The sequence below is a fragment of the Pongo abelii genome, chromosome 2 (genome assembly GCF_028885655.2).
Source record: "Pongo abelii isolate AG06213 chromosome 2, NHGRI_mPonAbe1-v2.0_pri, whole genome shotgun sequence".
NCBI lineage: Eukaryota > Metazoa > Chordata > Mammalia > Primates > Hominidae > Pongo > Pongo abelii.
The window spans coordinates 118,821,440-118,838,050 of NC_085928.1; the positions used below are offsets into that span (position 1 = coordinate 118,821,440).

General features: G+C 39.3%; 1 protein-coding gene across 2 annotated transcripts in view; it reads right to left on the reverse strand.

The window, feature by feature from the left end:
- ARPP21 (cAMP regulated phosphoprotein 21) overlaps positions 1–16,611 on the reverse strand; it is a 156,708-nt gene that overhangs the window by 44,447 nt on the left and 95,650 nt on the right. The window contains exons 16-19 of one of the 2 annotated variants that reach the window (XM_054550349.2): positions 13,569–13,753; positions 12,613–12,708; positions 11,353–11,613; positions 6,968–7,094 (exon numbers count right to left, since the gene is read on the reverse strand). In XM_054550349.2, the coding sequence (XP_054406324.1) occupies positions 6,968–7,094; positions 11,353–11,613; positions 12,613–12,708; positions 13,569–13,753 (669 nt within the window). 2 annotated transcript variants of the gene reach the window in all.

Consider the following 16,611-nt stretch of genomic DNA (forward strand, 5'->3'; position numbering starts at 1 on the left):
TTGGGAGCAGGGGAGGGTAGAAGAGAAAAGGGATTTTATAAAGCAGAGGTGAGACACATCTCTACAGTTTCAGAATCCATACCAAATGATTTGCTGCAGTTATAATTTAATTTAACTTAAGGTTCCCTCATGCTCTTTTTTACCCTCTTTACTCTGCTATGTAGCTGTCCTGATTTCGTATTGTTCTATCTTCGCGGCATTCAAGAATATAGACCCTCCTGGTCTATTAGGAAGGCAGATTGTTGAACTGTCCTTTGTAAGCGGTCATCTTCATCACTCTTCTACCTAAACCTAAAGTAGTATTACTGGCATTAAGCAACAGGGCTGAAAGCCTGGCAAGTGAGAGACGCGGGCAGAAGCTTATAGGAACAGCTCACCCAAAGCCCAATCACTGTTCACAGGACTTTTACCTTCCAGACTATTTTTATGAAATGTTAACATTTTTTAGGTGATAAAACATTTCTTATTCAATTGCAAAAGGAATTAAAAGATAGCATGGTCTGAAAAGCTAAGTCCCTCCTCTGTCTTTGCATGTCAGGGACACTGGAGGCAACTTTTGCCTTGAAATTCATTCCAGGGCTTTAGAAAGTCTTATGGTGGGATTGTGAATATCCACCTCTGAGCAACTGATGGAACTGTAAACATAAAAACAGAAAAAATACGGAAGACCTGAACAACAAAATAAATCAACCTGATTTGGCTGATATATATAGAACATCCCACCCAACAACCACAGGATACCCAGTGTTTTCAAGTGCTTATGGGACATTCACCTAAATAGGCTATTTCCTGGGTCATAAAACCATCTCAAAAATTTTATAAGAACTGAAATCATACAGAATATGTTATTTAACTATCACAGAATCAATCAAGAATCAATAACAGGAAGACAAAAGGAAAATCTGTAAACACTGGGGCATTAAGTGACACACCTCTAAGTAATCCACGGGTCAAAGATAATGTCTCAGAGAAAATTTAAATATATATACAAATGAATGAAAATGAAAATACAGCATATCAAAATCTGTGGGACACAGCTAACACAAGACTGAAAGGGAAATTTATAGCATTAAATATTTACATTAAAAAAGAGAAAAAATCTCAAATTAAAAATCTAACTTCTTATCTCAAGAAACCACCAAAAACAAAAAAAGTGAAATAAACCTAAAATTAACAGAAGGAAGAAAATAATAAAATAATAAAGATAAGTCAGCAATCAATGAAATTGAAGCTAAAACAATACAGAAAAATCAATGAAACAGAGCTAGTTCTTGGAAAAGATCAATAAAATTGATAAATCTAGCAAGGCTGACAGAAATAGAAAGAGAGAAGTTAAAAATCATCTATACCAGGAAAGAAACAGGATATCACAACATATCCTGAAGCTATAAAAAGATAGTAAAGAAATAAAACTATCAATTTTATACTCTTAAATTCAGCAACTTAGAAGAAATGGGCCAAGACCTTAATGATCACAAACTACCCAAACTAAGCAAAGATTAAATATATAATCTGAATACTACAATCAAAAAATTAACTCATAATTTAAAATCTCCAGAAATTATCTTAAAATACAAAGTTAAAAAAATGTTTCTGAAAATCTCCAGGGTCAAATGGATTTATTGGAGAATTCTAACAAACATTTAAAGAAGATTTAGTACCAATTTTGTACAATCTGTTTCCAAAAATAGAAAGGGAAGGAACAATTTCCCATTCATTTTATGAGGCTAGTGTTACTCTGACGCTAAACCAAACTTCTTCCCCCAATTCCCATTTAAGAACACACATAGGACTACTTTATAAGTTCCTTTTTTTTTTTTTTTTTTTGCTTTTAGGAATGACCAAGATTTTGGAGAGCCGAGAATGAAGCTAAGTATATTTCTTTTTAAGTCAAACTTCATAGGAAATTTGGAGTTGGAAATCATTTAAGAAGAACTCTTTTTTGTTTTCTTTTCCTTTCTAATAATGTGTGATTTGAATGTAAATATCTCAGCTGCTCTCTGCCATTTGTTGTTATTGACCATCTCTACAAAGTGATATGGAACCCCAAGCTCAGTAGAGAGGCAGAAGGCCAAGGCTCTTATATTTTCTGCTTTTAGGTCAACCTGTGTACTCGAACAGTTAACTAAATATTACCTGCCTCTATAACATGGGCATGTTGGTTTATTTCTCACATGCCAGTTTTTATGCAATCATCCATGTTAGCATATAAAGGCAAAACTAGTAACTGTGTTTAAGTTGTTCCAATAAAATACTTAACACATGGGCTTAAAACCAGTCATGTCTGGGTGCTTTTCCCTACACAGTTAACCTTGAGATCCAGGATAATTTATTTCACCTCCCTGAGCAATAGTTTCACCTATCTGTAAAGAAGGAACACTGTATTTCCCTTGTAAACTTGTGGTAGTGATTAAACTATCCCACTAGAGATCCCAAATCAATGGGAGATGTGATAATTGCTAATATTTTTGTGGCCTTAAATATGTTTCTCAACAAGAACAAAACCATAGAAACACAGGTACTAACTAAAAAAATGGCATGAGAGCTAACTACTAAAATAAACTTAAAACATTAAGGAATGAAATGCTTGTTCATCAGCACTTCATTTCAATATCTGAACGTGGAGAAACTCTGTTTCCAGTTAAGATATTCTCACTTCCAAGTCTTCCAAAGATAGAATGATTTTAAAACTATAGTCTTTTTATAAACAAGCCATAACCTGATAACTGCTTTTCTTTCCTTCCTTCCCTCCCTCCCTCCCTCTCTCTCTCTCTTTCTTTCATTCTTTTTCTTTTCTTTCTTTCCTTTCTTTTTCTTTTTTCTTTCTCTCTCTCCTTTCTCCCTTTCTTTCTATTTCTTTCTCTTTCTTCTTCCTTTTCTTTCTTTCTCTCTCTCCTTTCTCTCTCTCTTTCTTTCTTTTCCATCCATCCATCCTTCCTGCCTTCCTCCCTCCCTCTTTCTTTCTTTTCTTTCTTTCTTTCTTTCTTTTTCTTTTTTGACAGGGCCTTGCTCTGTCACTTAGGCTGGAGTGCAATAGCATGATCATGCCTCACTGCAGTATCAACCTCCCAGGCTCAAGCAATCCTCTTACCTCAGGACTTAAAACTCTACACAGTGAATTTTTATAAAGTGAACTGGACACTATACTATTGATTAAATAGGACATCTGAGTTCCCCTGAGGTGGACTAGGGAGACGTAAGTTCTTTATCCTGGTGATTTTGTACTCCTCCAAGTTGCTGGGACTACTGGCAAGTACCACCATGCCTGGCTAATGAGGCAGTGCACCTATCCTGATAACTGCTCTTCCACACAGACTTGGGCTATCAATAATTCCCTCAGAAAGAAAACCATCTCCCCACTATAGGAGGTACCTGATAATGCCAGATTGGCAATAAACAAATTCTTCTGTTGGAGATATTTGTAAATTGAAGGTTTTTATTTTTCTCACAAATGTAGCCACAAATTCCAAATATCATTTTGCAACTCCACCACTTGATTACTTGATTTCTCTAAACTTTCTCAACATTAGTGTTCTGTTTTTTTTTTTTTTTTTTTTTTTTTTTAGATTTAGTCTTGCTCTGTTGCCCAGGCTGGATTTGGAGTGCGATGGCACAATCTCAACTCACTGCCACCGCCACCTCCCAGGTTCAAGCGATTCTCCTGCCTCAGCCTCCCCAAGTAGCTGGGGTTACAGGCACCCGTCACCATGCCCAGTTAATTTTTATATATTTTTTAGTAGAGACGGGGTTTCACCATGTTGGTCAGGCTGGTCTCGAGCTCCTGACCTCAGATGATCCACCTGCCTCCACCTCCCAAAGTGCTGGGATTACAAGTGTGAGCCACCACACCTGGCCCCAACATTAGTGTTCTTTATTTATAATCACCACCAACATAGGCTTCCTCTTCCACATGTTTAGGACCTTTTACCATGTGCTAATCAGATGAAGAGTACAAAATCACCAGGATAAAGAACTTATGTTTCCCTACTGTGCCACAGGGGAACTCAGGTGTCCTATTTAATCAACAGTATAGTGTCCAGTTCACTTTACAAAAATTCACTGTGTAGAGTTTTAAGTCTTAGGAAAGATGTAGTAACTGACAGAGATTTCAATTCTGGCAAGAATGTAGGAGAAGGAAGAGAGGCTTTTTACTGCAATTAAATAAAGATTAAGAACAGTTCCAAGAAGCAAATTCAGATTAAAATCTCGTTTGGCTTTAACTGACATAATTCTGTCTCACTCTAATTTTAACCACGTGATAGCTGAGGATGTTATGACACAATCTGGTGTCATTATCAGATGAAGATGGAAGAGGGTCAGATCCCAAGACACACAGCAGCAGGAAGCAGGAGGAAGAACAAGTTAAAACATGACTGTGGGAGGGTGACATGCTGATAGTAGCCCATAGTTTGACTTAAAGATGGAGAAGTCTTATTTTCTAGTTCCTCCAGAAAATATAACTTATACAGTTATCTGAAGAGGCTGTTTCCTCTATGAGATAATCCATCCACATAGAGTTGCTCTCACAAATGACTGCCATGTTGGAAAGTTTCTGTTAGTCTCCCTAGGCTCAACAAAAGGACTCCCAGCTCTGTGCACTCTCAAAGTAGGACCCAGAGCCTCTGTGCACTCTCAAAGAGCCACTGTGTGGGCTGGTTACTTGGATTTTATTAGCAGAAGTGATTTCTGTAAGGTCAGGGAACACCACCTGCTTTCCCAAATACTAGGTACATTCATTACTGTGGTGGAAACTGTGTTCGGGATTTTAGGCCAGGTATCCACTGTGGTGGTCACAAAAACTAAGAGCCCAAAGGTCTCAGTCTGCATGTGTATACTAATGCCATCATTTCTGGGGACAATACTGTTTATGATCATTTCACTTTTCTCACCTCCTCACCCTGTACGGGCCACATTAACTGGCACTCACTTCCTTGACACCCTAGGCACTGCCTTGCTTCTATATTGAGCTTGATGCTGCTCTAGAGTGCACTTTTCTCATTACAGTGTCATTATCTCACCTTGGGGGTGTCATTTTTGCTGTGATGTGGGAGAATGTAACAAACCAAAGCTACCAAGTTGCCATGGGATGTAGTTGGAGCCAGTGAGGTCTCTAACTGAATGGGGGAAGGTGTTTCCACATCCCTAAATTCTCCCATTGTGTTTTATTAAAGAGTAAAAAATGTCTCATATATTGTCTCTTGTTTTGACATCTGCTAATGAAGTTAGTGAAGAGGAGAAAAAGCAATGTAGAAGTCAGTGGGGGAGGCCTAAACTTTTTTGAAATCTCATTCTGTTGCCCAGTTAGCATATTCATCTAACTTTCTCATCCCCTCACATAGATCTAGAGTTTATGGGTTTAGTGGATTGCAGCATGTTTTGTAACTGTGTTTCTTTGTATGATGACACTCTACCACAAGACTGAAATAATCTCTTTAAAAATTGCCACACAATGGCACCAAACCTAATAAAAATCATTATAATTAGATATCTGCATCTTTCTTCTTCTAAAGGCATTAGTAACCAAGAAGAAAACTTCCACATAGCCTCTAAACCAAGATCCTCAAGATTGTAAATTAACCCTTTAATTAACGTTAGCATAAAATAAGATAGTCCAGAATGCAAGCAACTTATTTCTACAGGATGTATCTAAACTGATAGCACCGTTACCACCAAAATGATAAAGGTAATAACATTTTCCACAAATTAGAGAAAATATTGCCAAGTGATTTTTTAAAAATAAGTAGTTATTTGAAACCCTTTAGTGTTCTCAAAACACTGTAAAAGTCTAAAGTCAATTCAGAGGTCAAATATATTCTTCCCCAAACTAATACAGTGCTGAAACAAGACAAAATCTGGCTGGAAGATATAGGTTTCTCTAATTCTTCTCCCACAGACTTTAAATAGGCCATGAGGTAAACCAAAGAACACGTAGCCATCCACAATACAGGGGAACTTAATTCTTTCTCCAATCTGACAGGATGCTAGCAGTGTCAGCATTGGTATTCTTAGGATGTCTGTGATTGGTGCTAATCCTTGGCAAGAACTGCATTTTTATCATAGCTTATCAAAATGGTACATAATGTGTATATATTACATACATGTATCTGTATACATTCCATGTGCATAACATAGATGCAGTGCAGAAATCAGATCACGGAGCAGGCATCTATGAGTAGCAGCAAGGAGCATGTGCTCTTTACATGACCTACTTACAGAAGGCAGAGTCTCCCCGTCAGGCGGTCTTCAGCATGACAATTAGCAGTTTTTCCCGCAGTTTGGTCAGCAGGAATGACACAAACCTCTCCCTAGCACAAGCCACTCAGCCCTGTCGGGTTCGTGCTGCTCTTTGGATAACGGCATTCCATTAGGAGTGTGACACAGTAGGGAAAGAGACCGGTTCACTGTGAGACCTGCTACTCACTCTCGTACAGTGTATCGGCCCCCCTTCCCACTGCACAGTGGCTGCCGGGCTCTGGGCAGGAGGCATGTGGCCATCACGAAAGTGAACCATGGAGTCAGAGTTCCACCGAGACACGCTGCATTGTCAGTAGCCTTCTTCTAAAGGCAGTATCTTTTAGCACGATATTGAAACAACCTAATTTGGTTTCCTAGCCTTAAGAACAGAGGAAGCACTCTCTTCAAATTGAAAAGAAAAAAAAATTAAAAGAAGGTATGAACTAGAAAGGTACGGATGTGGTTGACTTTCTGCTTTAACAGAAGAAGGATCAAAAAATAATTTATGGAGACTGTTTAGCATGCATGCCAGGGATGCTAGTCTGACATATGCTTCACCTTCTTGTACCTACTATTTTTCCACACAGAGTCAATCAAATGCTTTGTTATCTTCTCTGGGTAGAGGAAATGTGCTGGTTTAAATTGCCAAGCTTGGACACTCATCCAAAGAGTACAAGATTCACCAGCAAAAATAACTGGGTTGAGAAGCAAATGGGAAACAGATTCCAAGTACCTGCTTGCTGTGCTGCCTGTGGCATCTGCTGACTCCTCTGAGCATTGTACTGAACTGGGGCCATGGGCCGGTACTGTTGTGTGGTTGAGGTAGGGTACTGACCAGATGGGTAATAATATACAGGCATCTGTGGAAGAAAGGAGGAAGAAAGCAGAGAATGAGAATGTAGATAATGTAAATTTTTAAACTTAAAATACGTTTTCGTCTTATAATTGTGGTAGGTTGTGAAGATGGCCACCGCAAACTTCTCCCATGCCTATGTGTATGTGCGTGCTACTTCTCCTGTAAAGAGGCGAAATCCATTTCCCAAACGTAAATCTGAGCTGGTTCTGTGACTTTCTTTTACCAACGCCATGAGGCAGAAATGATGTCTGAGTTTTTCAAGTCTGATCCTAAAGAAGACTTGCAGCTTCCACGTCTGTAGGCGGGGAACCCAGCCAAGAGATAAAGAAGTCCAGACTATTCTGCTGCAGAAGAAGGCCATGTGGGGAACACAGGTACCCCCAATTGACTGGTTACCCTCCAGTTCCAGGCATGTAAGTGTAGCCCTAGTCAAGCCACCCCAGCCATATGGAGCAGAGATGAGCCATCTGTGATAAATCCTGCTCAATTGCTGACCTAGTCGTGATCATACAATGGTTGTTTTAAAACAAGACTTTTGTGTTTTTTAGATGAAACGAGAGAGTGAAACAGTTATCATCAACAACGAAAACCTACATTTTAAATATTATATCCAACTTGAATTGCTTTTCTAACGGAAATGGGTGAAACATGAAAACTGCCGATCTGTAGCTTAAAAAGAGCAGAGAATGCAATTATGAAATATGGTAGTCTATCAAAGCACATTGCAGAATGATTGGTACACACCACTATTCAAAAAAGTACGTTCAATCTAAAAGGGGAAATATGATAAAAATGTTGTTTATGCTACCTTCTTAACTTTCTTATGACTGAGAATGAATAAAATTATTCTGACTATTTGATTATGATTCAAATCAAATGTTTCCTGATCTGATAGACTTCTTTGCCTGCCTCAGTTCATTTACATTAAGGTCACTTCCTTACTGATCTTAGTTAATTATTTTCTGTCTCTGGGCTTCTGAGTTTTCCCCTATCAGATTCTCTAAAATGACAGCTGAAGTACCTAGTAGACTGCCTACAAACATTATATACATAGAATAAAATTACAAGTCAATTATTGAGAACTGTGATTTTCATGGTTATTTTGTTTTCTGATTTGCTCAGGTCAAATAGGAAACACTTTTCTATTTCAATATTGCTGTTGAAACATACGTAACATATTTTACTGCCTGAGGATAAAGTGGGAACAAAATATAACTTAATCTGTGTGAAGCTGTAGCTCTGCAATTTCATGGAATCATGATGAATTATAACTGTGGCTACATAACATATGGATATTCAAGGGCAAGAGGCTGAATGAGTCTAAAGCAATCTTGGGTCAGTAGCTGGCAACTAAGTCATTGTATACATTGCTTATAGTGATTCGCTCTTACCACCTCTCTCTTTTTTGTCAGGCAGTTTATAATAATAAAAAACAAATAATTCTGGAGTAAAAATAGCATTTAGCTATGCTCTGGCAAATTGTGGTGGTATTAAAGATGACTACCATTATGCATCCGATGCCTCCCAATATTAAAAATAGGAACAACTATCATCTAATTTATTTGTCAGCATTTATATTTACATGTCTTTTAGGAAATAGCATTTTGTTCCTTTAGAAAACACTGTGTCTTGCTTAAATGTAAGCTCATGAATGTGATATCTATTCCTTGATCTCCCTTCTCATGTTCAATATAAAACATAAAATATCCTCAGGGATGAAGGAATTTATACTTAAAAATGTTCTGATGAGCACTAAAGGTTACAATAAAAGTACAGCGGCATGGAAAAAAATTTTAAACTCAATTTTTGTTGTGGTTTGTTTTGTTTTTGTTCTTTTCCCCAGACATAGCTTCTGTGATACCTTCACAAGCTGTGCTAGAGATTTGGCTACTTGTATCCAGCGCCACTCCAAGGTGGCGCTTTGGTCAGCTCTTAGGAACTATGATCCCCAACCGGATGAAGCAAATGAGATCTTAGTCTAACCTCATCCACTCTTAGAGAGGATGGAAAGAAAGCCAGGTTAACAGCCATCTTTTAAAAGATCAGTATGAAAGGTTTGAAAGGAGAGAGGTGAAGGGAGAAAGGAATAAGAATAGCCCCAAAGGACAGAAATGTATATTTTCAACCAATCATGTTAAAATATGGAGAATCCAAAAATGAGTGGATTAGAAGAGAAAAGAAAGAAGAAACTATAAAAAAAATGCACTTCTCCCATTTCCCTTCTTCAAATCCCTCTTTGTCTCATCCATGTGCTTTTCACTTCACCTTTCCAGTGGGCATTTAAGAAGCATACGTGATGAGTCAGATGAAATCGACCTTTAACATTTATTAAATAGATTCATTTTCTGCAGAAGTTTAACATATTTCCACATATGGTTGTGGGCTGAATCTGAACTAAGTTATTTCCATTGTTCCATAGTTGGGTAATCAGATTTTAAAATGTTTACTAAGTTGAAATTTACTATGGGTTATAGCCTATACCTTTATCTGTGATTCTTCAAAAAGAAGTTCATAAATGTCTAGACTGATTATGAACCATGGACACCTGTTTTATCTCCCTCTCTTTCTATCTTTTTAAAAATCTGTTAAAGAAGGAATGAAAGTATTTCTGTCACAGACACAACAGGGGTTATGAATTGCTTTTGTTTCTGCAGCGGATTAATATTGAAATCCCTTCAGTGAAGAAAGACTTTCCTATTAAAATATTTATCTATTTATTTACTCATTTATTTCATTTTCTGAGATAGGGTCTTGCATTGTTTCCTAGGCTGGAGTGTAGAGATGTCATCATGGCTCACTGTAGCCTTGACATCCCAGGCTCAAGTGATTCTCCCACCTCAGCCTCCCAAATAGGTAGGACCACAATAATGTGCCACCACACCCAGCTATTTTTTTTTTTTTAATTCTTTGCAGAGATGAAGTCTCCCTATATTGTCCAGGCTGGTCTCGAACTCCCAGGCTCAAGTAGTCCTTTTGCCTCACTCCCCCAAAGTGCTGGGGTTAAAGGTCTGAGCCACCAAGCCTGGATAATTTTCATTTATTTATTTATTTTTTTGAAGATCTTTAATTAAACATTCTGCTTACATTTTGTTTGATAGCAGAAATTAGTAAGGACACTTAAATGCTTTTTAGGCCAAAAGAGCTAAATTATTTTTCCCAATAATTAAGCTTGAAGTTATTAATTTATTGGTAAAAGTATTAATACCTTAATGAAGCCCTTTCTCCTGTAACTTAAACTTATTGTACACGTTTTAAGATCCCACTTCTGAAGAAATATTACAGAGAAGACAACTGAAGATGAACTATTAATTAATCACTCAAAATAAAATAAACAATTTAGTGACAATTATTTCATGGTAGAGGGTTTTGTGTGGCTTGAAAATAAAATAATTTATTCAAGATGTTAAGGCAGTGAAACAAATGATACGAAGGTGACACTGCACTTTAAACAGCTCATCCAATGCAATACTTCATAATTAGGATGGAATTTTCTTGGGATCTGTGTGCCTTGAAAATGGACCAGAAAATGCCTCTGTGCATTTTATATCTTGACAGTAATCACTTCTAATATTCTGTAAGGGATACCCAAGAGAGCAGCGGAGATGTTTGGTGGTGAACAGTAACACAAAATCAGTCTTTGAGAAGACAGTAAAAATCAGTGATCTGTGGTGTCTTACATGCTCAAGTCAATTAAGTATGATTAATGGCTACCTGTGAGAGATGTGTGAGCTCTGCTTCCCCTTAGGGAGAGAAAAGGACCGTGGATATCAGCTTATCTTCCTCCTTTATATTCGTAGAGGAGCTCCAGCCTGGAGCAGCAGATTAGCCCCAGAAAATGCTTAAGAATTGATAAGAAAGGAAAGAACGCATTTTTGGGGCAGCAGCAAGAGAGTGTTGAAAGTCTCCTAGGTGCAGACCTTTCCCTTCCCCAAGGCTTTTCCTTCCTGGGCAATCCCCTGAGCAGGATATCACATGGGAGGGAATGCTTTCTTATGGTCTCTGTACCAGCAGCCTGGAAAATAGGATATTCCCCTGTTGTTTTCATGGGCAGTTGGATCAGTTTCACTCAACTCACTTTCTGAGCCCTATAACTTTGAACAACTGATGCATGAAAAAATATACTACTTCCTGTTGGTGCGGAATATTAATATAGACTAGAAAGGGAAGAGGGATTGAATTTGGTTATTTTCTACATAGAAAGATAAAGGTCCAAATGCATCAGAAATCAGCTGTAGGTCACAGGCATGAGGAAGCACACCTACCTGTGCAGGCGGAGGCTGTTGCACAAATCCCTGTGGTGAGGGAGGGGGCTGGAGGACCTGCTGGGAGATGGGAGGGCCAGAGCCTGAGAATCCTCCTGTAGGAAGCTGCTGGCCTGTAGAGGCGATGACGTAGCTGGGCTGCTGGGCCGGCTGTGGCATAAGGGAGGATGGGTAGACAGGACCTGATGGGGGTTCAGGAGTCTCCCCCGAGGACTGCCGGCTCAGGGTCATCTGACCAAACTGTGTTGCCACATCATCTCTCTGCAAGTCATGGAAATAAATGAGGGAATTCACAGGATCAGCTTGGTAATAAGAGAGGCACTCTGAGGCAGACACAGGACACATTCTTGGAGTTGAGGGAGAGACAGGAAGTACAATTTGGAAAAAATAAAATAAAATAATTCTTTAGCCAGAATATAACAAGAGAACACAACATGACAAATCAGGGTTTAATCATCCCAAGAGAGTCAGAGATGACAAAAATTTTGATCCAAATATTTCTCTTTCAATGGAAACAAATTATTATTTTTCCACTGAAGGCATAGGCTCCTCAGGATGGTGTTGCACACAAGGAAGGCTTGATGTTCTGTCCTGAAGGGTCAGCTTGTCTTCCCAGCAGAAACCACAGAATTTGCCTCTCGAGAACACCCATAAGGCAGAACCAACCATACTCATTGCCCCCAGTGCTATTGCAAAGATGGAGCCAGGACCAGTATCACCAACAGGCTGGGTGGGATTATATTACTATATGAGGGAGTATTTATTCACTGGCCTGATTTGAAATTTAGGAGCAATGCTCATCCTTTAAGTTGTCGCTCAAAATGACCTGGTGACTTGAGGGAAAAATGAAAGAAAATTGGGAGATTGGAATTGCAGGGACACCTACATCAGGAGCAAAGGGTGATAATGGTTCCCATCCCAACACCATCTTTGAGATCTTTCCCGAACCCTCATGCAAAGTTCCTGTATCTCTCTGTTCCTGATTTCTAACTCTGAAGGCATTCAGTTCCTTCTTAGCTGGTATACTCTGAAAAGGGTACCAGACCACAGAAGCACTCAGCATGGGACAGACAGATGACAGAAAGGAAACCATTGTTTGCAGAGATGGGCTGTAATGTTCAGAAATGAGACATTCACACATACCCCCACATAGTCAGCCCAGGGCACCCACCCAGTGTCAGTCAGTGGCACACAAAAAATTAGTAAAATCAGAGAATATGTTCTCCTAGGGGAAAAAGTCATATACACATAATACAGTACCATGGAAAAGTGCTGCGTTGGAGACACAGGTAGGAGGTGCTGGGGAGGAAAAGAGACTGCTGGATATTGCACTGACTGGGAGGAAGCCTGCAGACCCTGGACAGACAGGAAGAAAGAAAAAATTGATCAGCTGACAGAAAAGCACTGGGGTTGAAATCTTACAAGATTTCACCACTGTCTTTCATAGGCTCTCTAGGTTCAGTGCACTCCAGAGAGGGGAACTAGCCACCAAAGAAAAGTCAAGGCTCTGAAAGACCAGAGCCAGGCACATTTGAGAAAGGCTCATTTGCACTTAGTGATTATTTATTTAAGAAGTTACTGATGTACGTTTGATATTGCTGGTTAGATCCTCTGGGTCTGAAAATACTGCCCCAAAACAAATAAGTAATATCAATAATTTAAAATGAGTTTCACTCTAGCAGCCTACCTGAATCACTTCAGGTTTCTATGGACACATCTGTGTGTCTTCCTAGCAAAGGAGGTAGCTCCGCATCTCTCTAAGAGGAGTATGTAGGAACAGCCAGTCCTCCTTGGAATTGACTGATTTCTGTTCCTCCCATTGATGAAGAATTCAATATTGACTCTTTGCAGACATGAGCATTTGATCTGTGACAGGAATGGGGGAGGAAGATGATGCAAAGACCTAGAGTTCAGTCTCTGAGAGAAGCTCCTCCATACATTTAACAAAAGGACATTTAGACCTAAGAAAAAATCATTTATTCTCCCTACTTTCATGCTTTCAACTTGCAAGTTACTGGATGGGGCATTCATCTCTATCTAAACTTAAGGATTCGGATAAAATCCTATCAATCTGCAAAGAACTCTCTGCTGCCAGGTTTTATTTGTGAGGCTTGAGTGTAAAATATACCCTTCTCCCTGATTCTCTGCTGCTCTGAGGACTATGCAGCCTTCATCTCAGGGTACTTCCCTTCCCTGCCTTCCAACCAGCCCCCTACCTGAGTGACCAGAGGGCCTGCCATCTGTGGCTGCGGTGGCTGGACCTGCTGCTGGGGCTGCGGGGAGGGCTGCTGCTGTGGCGGCTGCTGCTGGGACTGCCCCACCATGGCGCTTCGCAGGGGCTGCTGACTGGTGGGTGGGTTGTATATTGCAGGAGTTCCATCGGGATTCACAAAGGGCTGGCCTGCAATGGAATCAGAGCTTAGTCCAGGTAAGCTTCTCAATCTCTCCTTTGACATAAAGAACCACTCTGTTAGATACTCAAAAACTAACCTAAAGTAAAGGGGCAGGGCAGTGGAAATCTAAGACTCCAAAACCTTCACCAATGTGAAGGCCTTACTGTTTGTGACCCATCACTTAAGCTAGGTGACAGTGGGAGCCCATAGCAATTTAAGAAGCAGCAAATAAATCGACCACCTTCAGGGAGCTTTGCCAAAGCTAAATGTATCTGTGGATGGAGGTACCCAGTGGAGAGGCGTGTGGAGAAGCAATCTTCACAAAGCTAGAAGTTTTGCTGCACTGCACCTCACAGCCATTAGTGAGATAACATACACTGAAGGATAACAGCTGCTTTCCAGTTACACACCTCTGGCTACATTCAGTCACAAGTTATTTACCAATACATTTATTTTGCCGCTACTAAGCCTTGTCACCAATTCAGAATCATTATCAGTTCTTCCAATAAATATACAATGTAACATAACATATCCATTCACTCATTTCTCGAAATAGACATAAGCAAGGATACCCGGGGTTTTAGATTTTAAAAGTAGTACATCACAGAATCATCTTGTAATGGAAAAGCTAATATATATTCTTTTGCCTTATGAAATAATGGCATGGTTTACTATTATTAATACTGCTATTCATCATAGTATTGCTTTGTCTTTGAGGAGTATTTTATAGTTTACAAAATAGCATCATTTGAGCCTCATCACAATTCCTGTGAGGAAGAAAGGTATCATTTCTCTGTTTTTCAGAAGAGAAAATGAAGCCTCATTCCTGGAAAAATTATGGGAATAAAAAGCTGAAAGGAGAAGAGCAAAGTGCAGTAAAGAAGGGGGTGTGGGGGCGTAAAGGAGAGAACAAACTGATTTTCTATGTGGCAAGCACAGTAACAGGAACCTTACATGTATGATCTTAGCTCTCCTAACAACCTGCAGATGTATATTCTCATTTCCACTCTAAAGAAATTAGGACTCAGGGGGACCAAGCAACTTATTCAGAAATATTAAAAAACAGTAAGTGAGAGAACTAGAAAATGACCCTGGTCAGTAAGACTTCAAAGTCTATTCGCTTTCCATTATGCCAAATAACTGAAGTGAATTATCCAATTTTACATAATGAGTACATGGAACAACTGGGTAACGATGAAAAAAAATGTATCGTAACTGAAAATTATTAATCAATGAATGAGGAGTCAGATGAGGTGAAGGACATGTTTCAAGGTGAAGTAACACCCAGTATTGGCAGATAAATAATGAGAAGCATCAGAACATGAGGAAATGGATTGGCAAACTGTTCATCGAACTACTTATGAGTCTTTTCTTCCCTTTTCAGTAAATCCTGTAACCCTGTTGGAAAAGGAGCAGTGGAAATATTTGTTTACAAGCTGAAGTCACAGAAATATTTTCTAGGAACCTGAGCAAAATACCTAGAGAGAATGGATCTCCCGGGATGGGGTTGATATTTCAGTGGAAAGTCCTCCTTATCTTGGCATAAGGGAGATGGTGGAGGCAGTATGCTGAGCTCTGCCCTAGCACATATTCTAAAGCATCTCAGTCCATACATTGTTCTGATACATAAGGCTTGCAGAAGCATTCTTATCCAGGGTAAGAAGTGTGTGATGGCAGAGGAAAGAACAACAGCCTTATTCTTCAACGATATAAATAAAGAACAACCAAGGATCATCAGTCATATGAGAAAAATTTGCAACAAAAGGGAGCAAGGGCCGGGCATGGTGGCTCATGCCTATAATCCCAGCACTTTGGGAGGTCAAGGTGGGTAGATTACTTGAGCTCAGAAGTTCAAGACCAGCCTGGGCAACTGGGTGAAACTCTGTCTCTAAAACAATACAAAAAATTAGCTGGACATGGTGGTGCACACCTGTGGTTCCACAGGAGGCTGAGGTGGGAGGATCACTGGATCCCAGGAGGGAGGTTCTTGTGAGCCAAGATTGTGCCACTGCACTCCAGCCTGGGTGACAGAGTGAGACCCAGTCTTAAAAAGAAAAAGAAAAAAGGAAGACAGACAGGTAAAGAATTTAAAAACTGACCCAGAGAAAATGAGACATTCTAGTGAAAAAAAGCACATAAGATATTCATACAAGAACAGACTGTTATAACATGGGAAGTAAGCTAATTAGCTAAGTGAATATTCTAAATAAAGGAAATCAGTACCTCTGGGAGAGCCTGAGGAAACTGATAGGAAGACTAGATATATTCTAGGTCTCATTCTGAGTGAGGTTACACTGATTTTCACATACGCAAAAATTTATTAAGGTCTGGACTTCAGATGTGTGCAAGTTATGCACTTCACCTATATATTGTATAGCTCAATAAATTAAGAAAGTAAAATGGAGCAAGTTGGGGAGGAAAATGCTGAGATTATAGTAAGGCCAAACAACATGCTCACTCGTAGAGAGCAAAAGCCTTAACTTCAGCTCACTTAGGAATGGCAACCAGAGGTTAGTATTTCCCATTATTACCACAAATTTTGAGTGCAAATATATTTGTGTGTTAGTAACAAGAAACTTTAAATGTTGCATATTCAGAAACATATCTAAATTCTGATCCGTTTCATAACCAACAATAATGTGCTGTGATGGGGAAGCAAATGTGCCAGAATTATATTTGCAAAACAGTGACAAAATCAACTGTTTGGTCTTGCTCTCTCTTTTTTTTATGTTCTTCATTTTCCAGGCACTTGTTTTCCTATCACGTAGATGCATCTTATTGTTTTAAATGAATATTCGTTTTGAAAAATAACTTTCTTCTAGCTTCAAAACTGCAACCCATTTTTCCTCCCAAATCAGCAATTTGG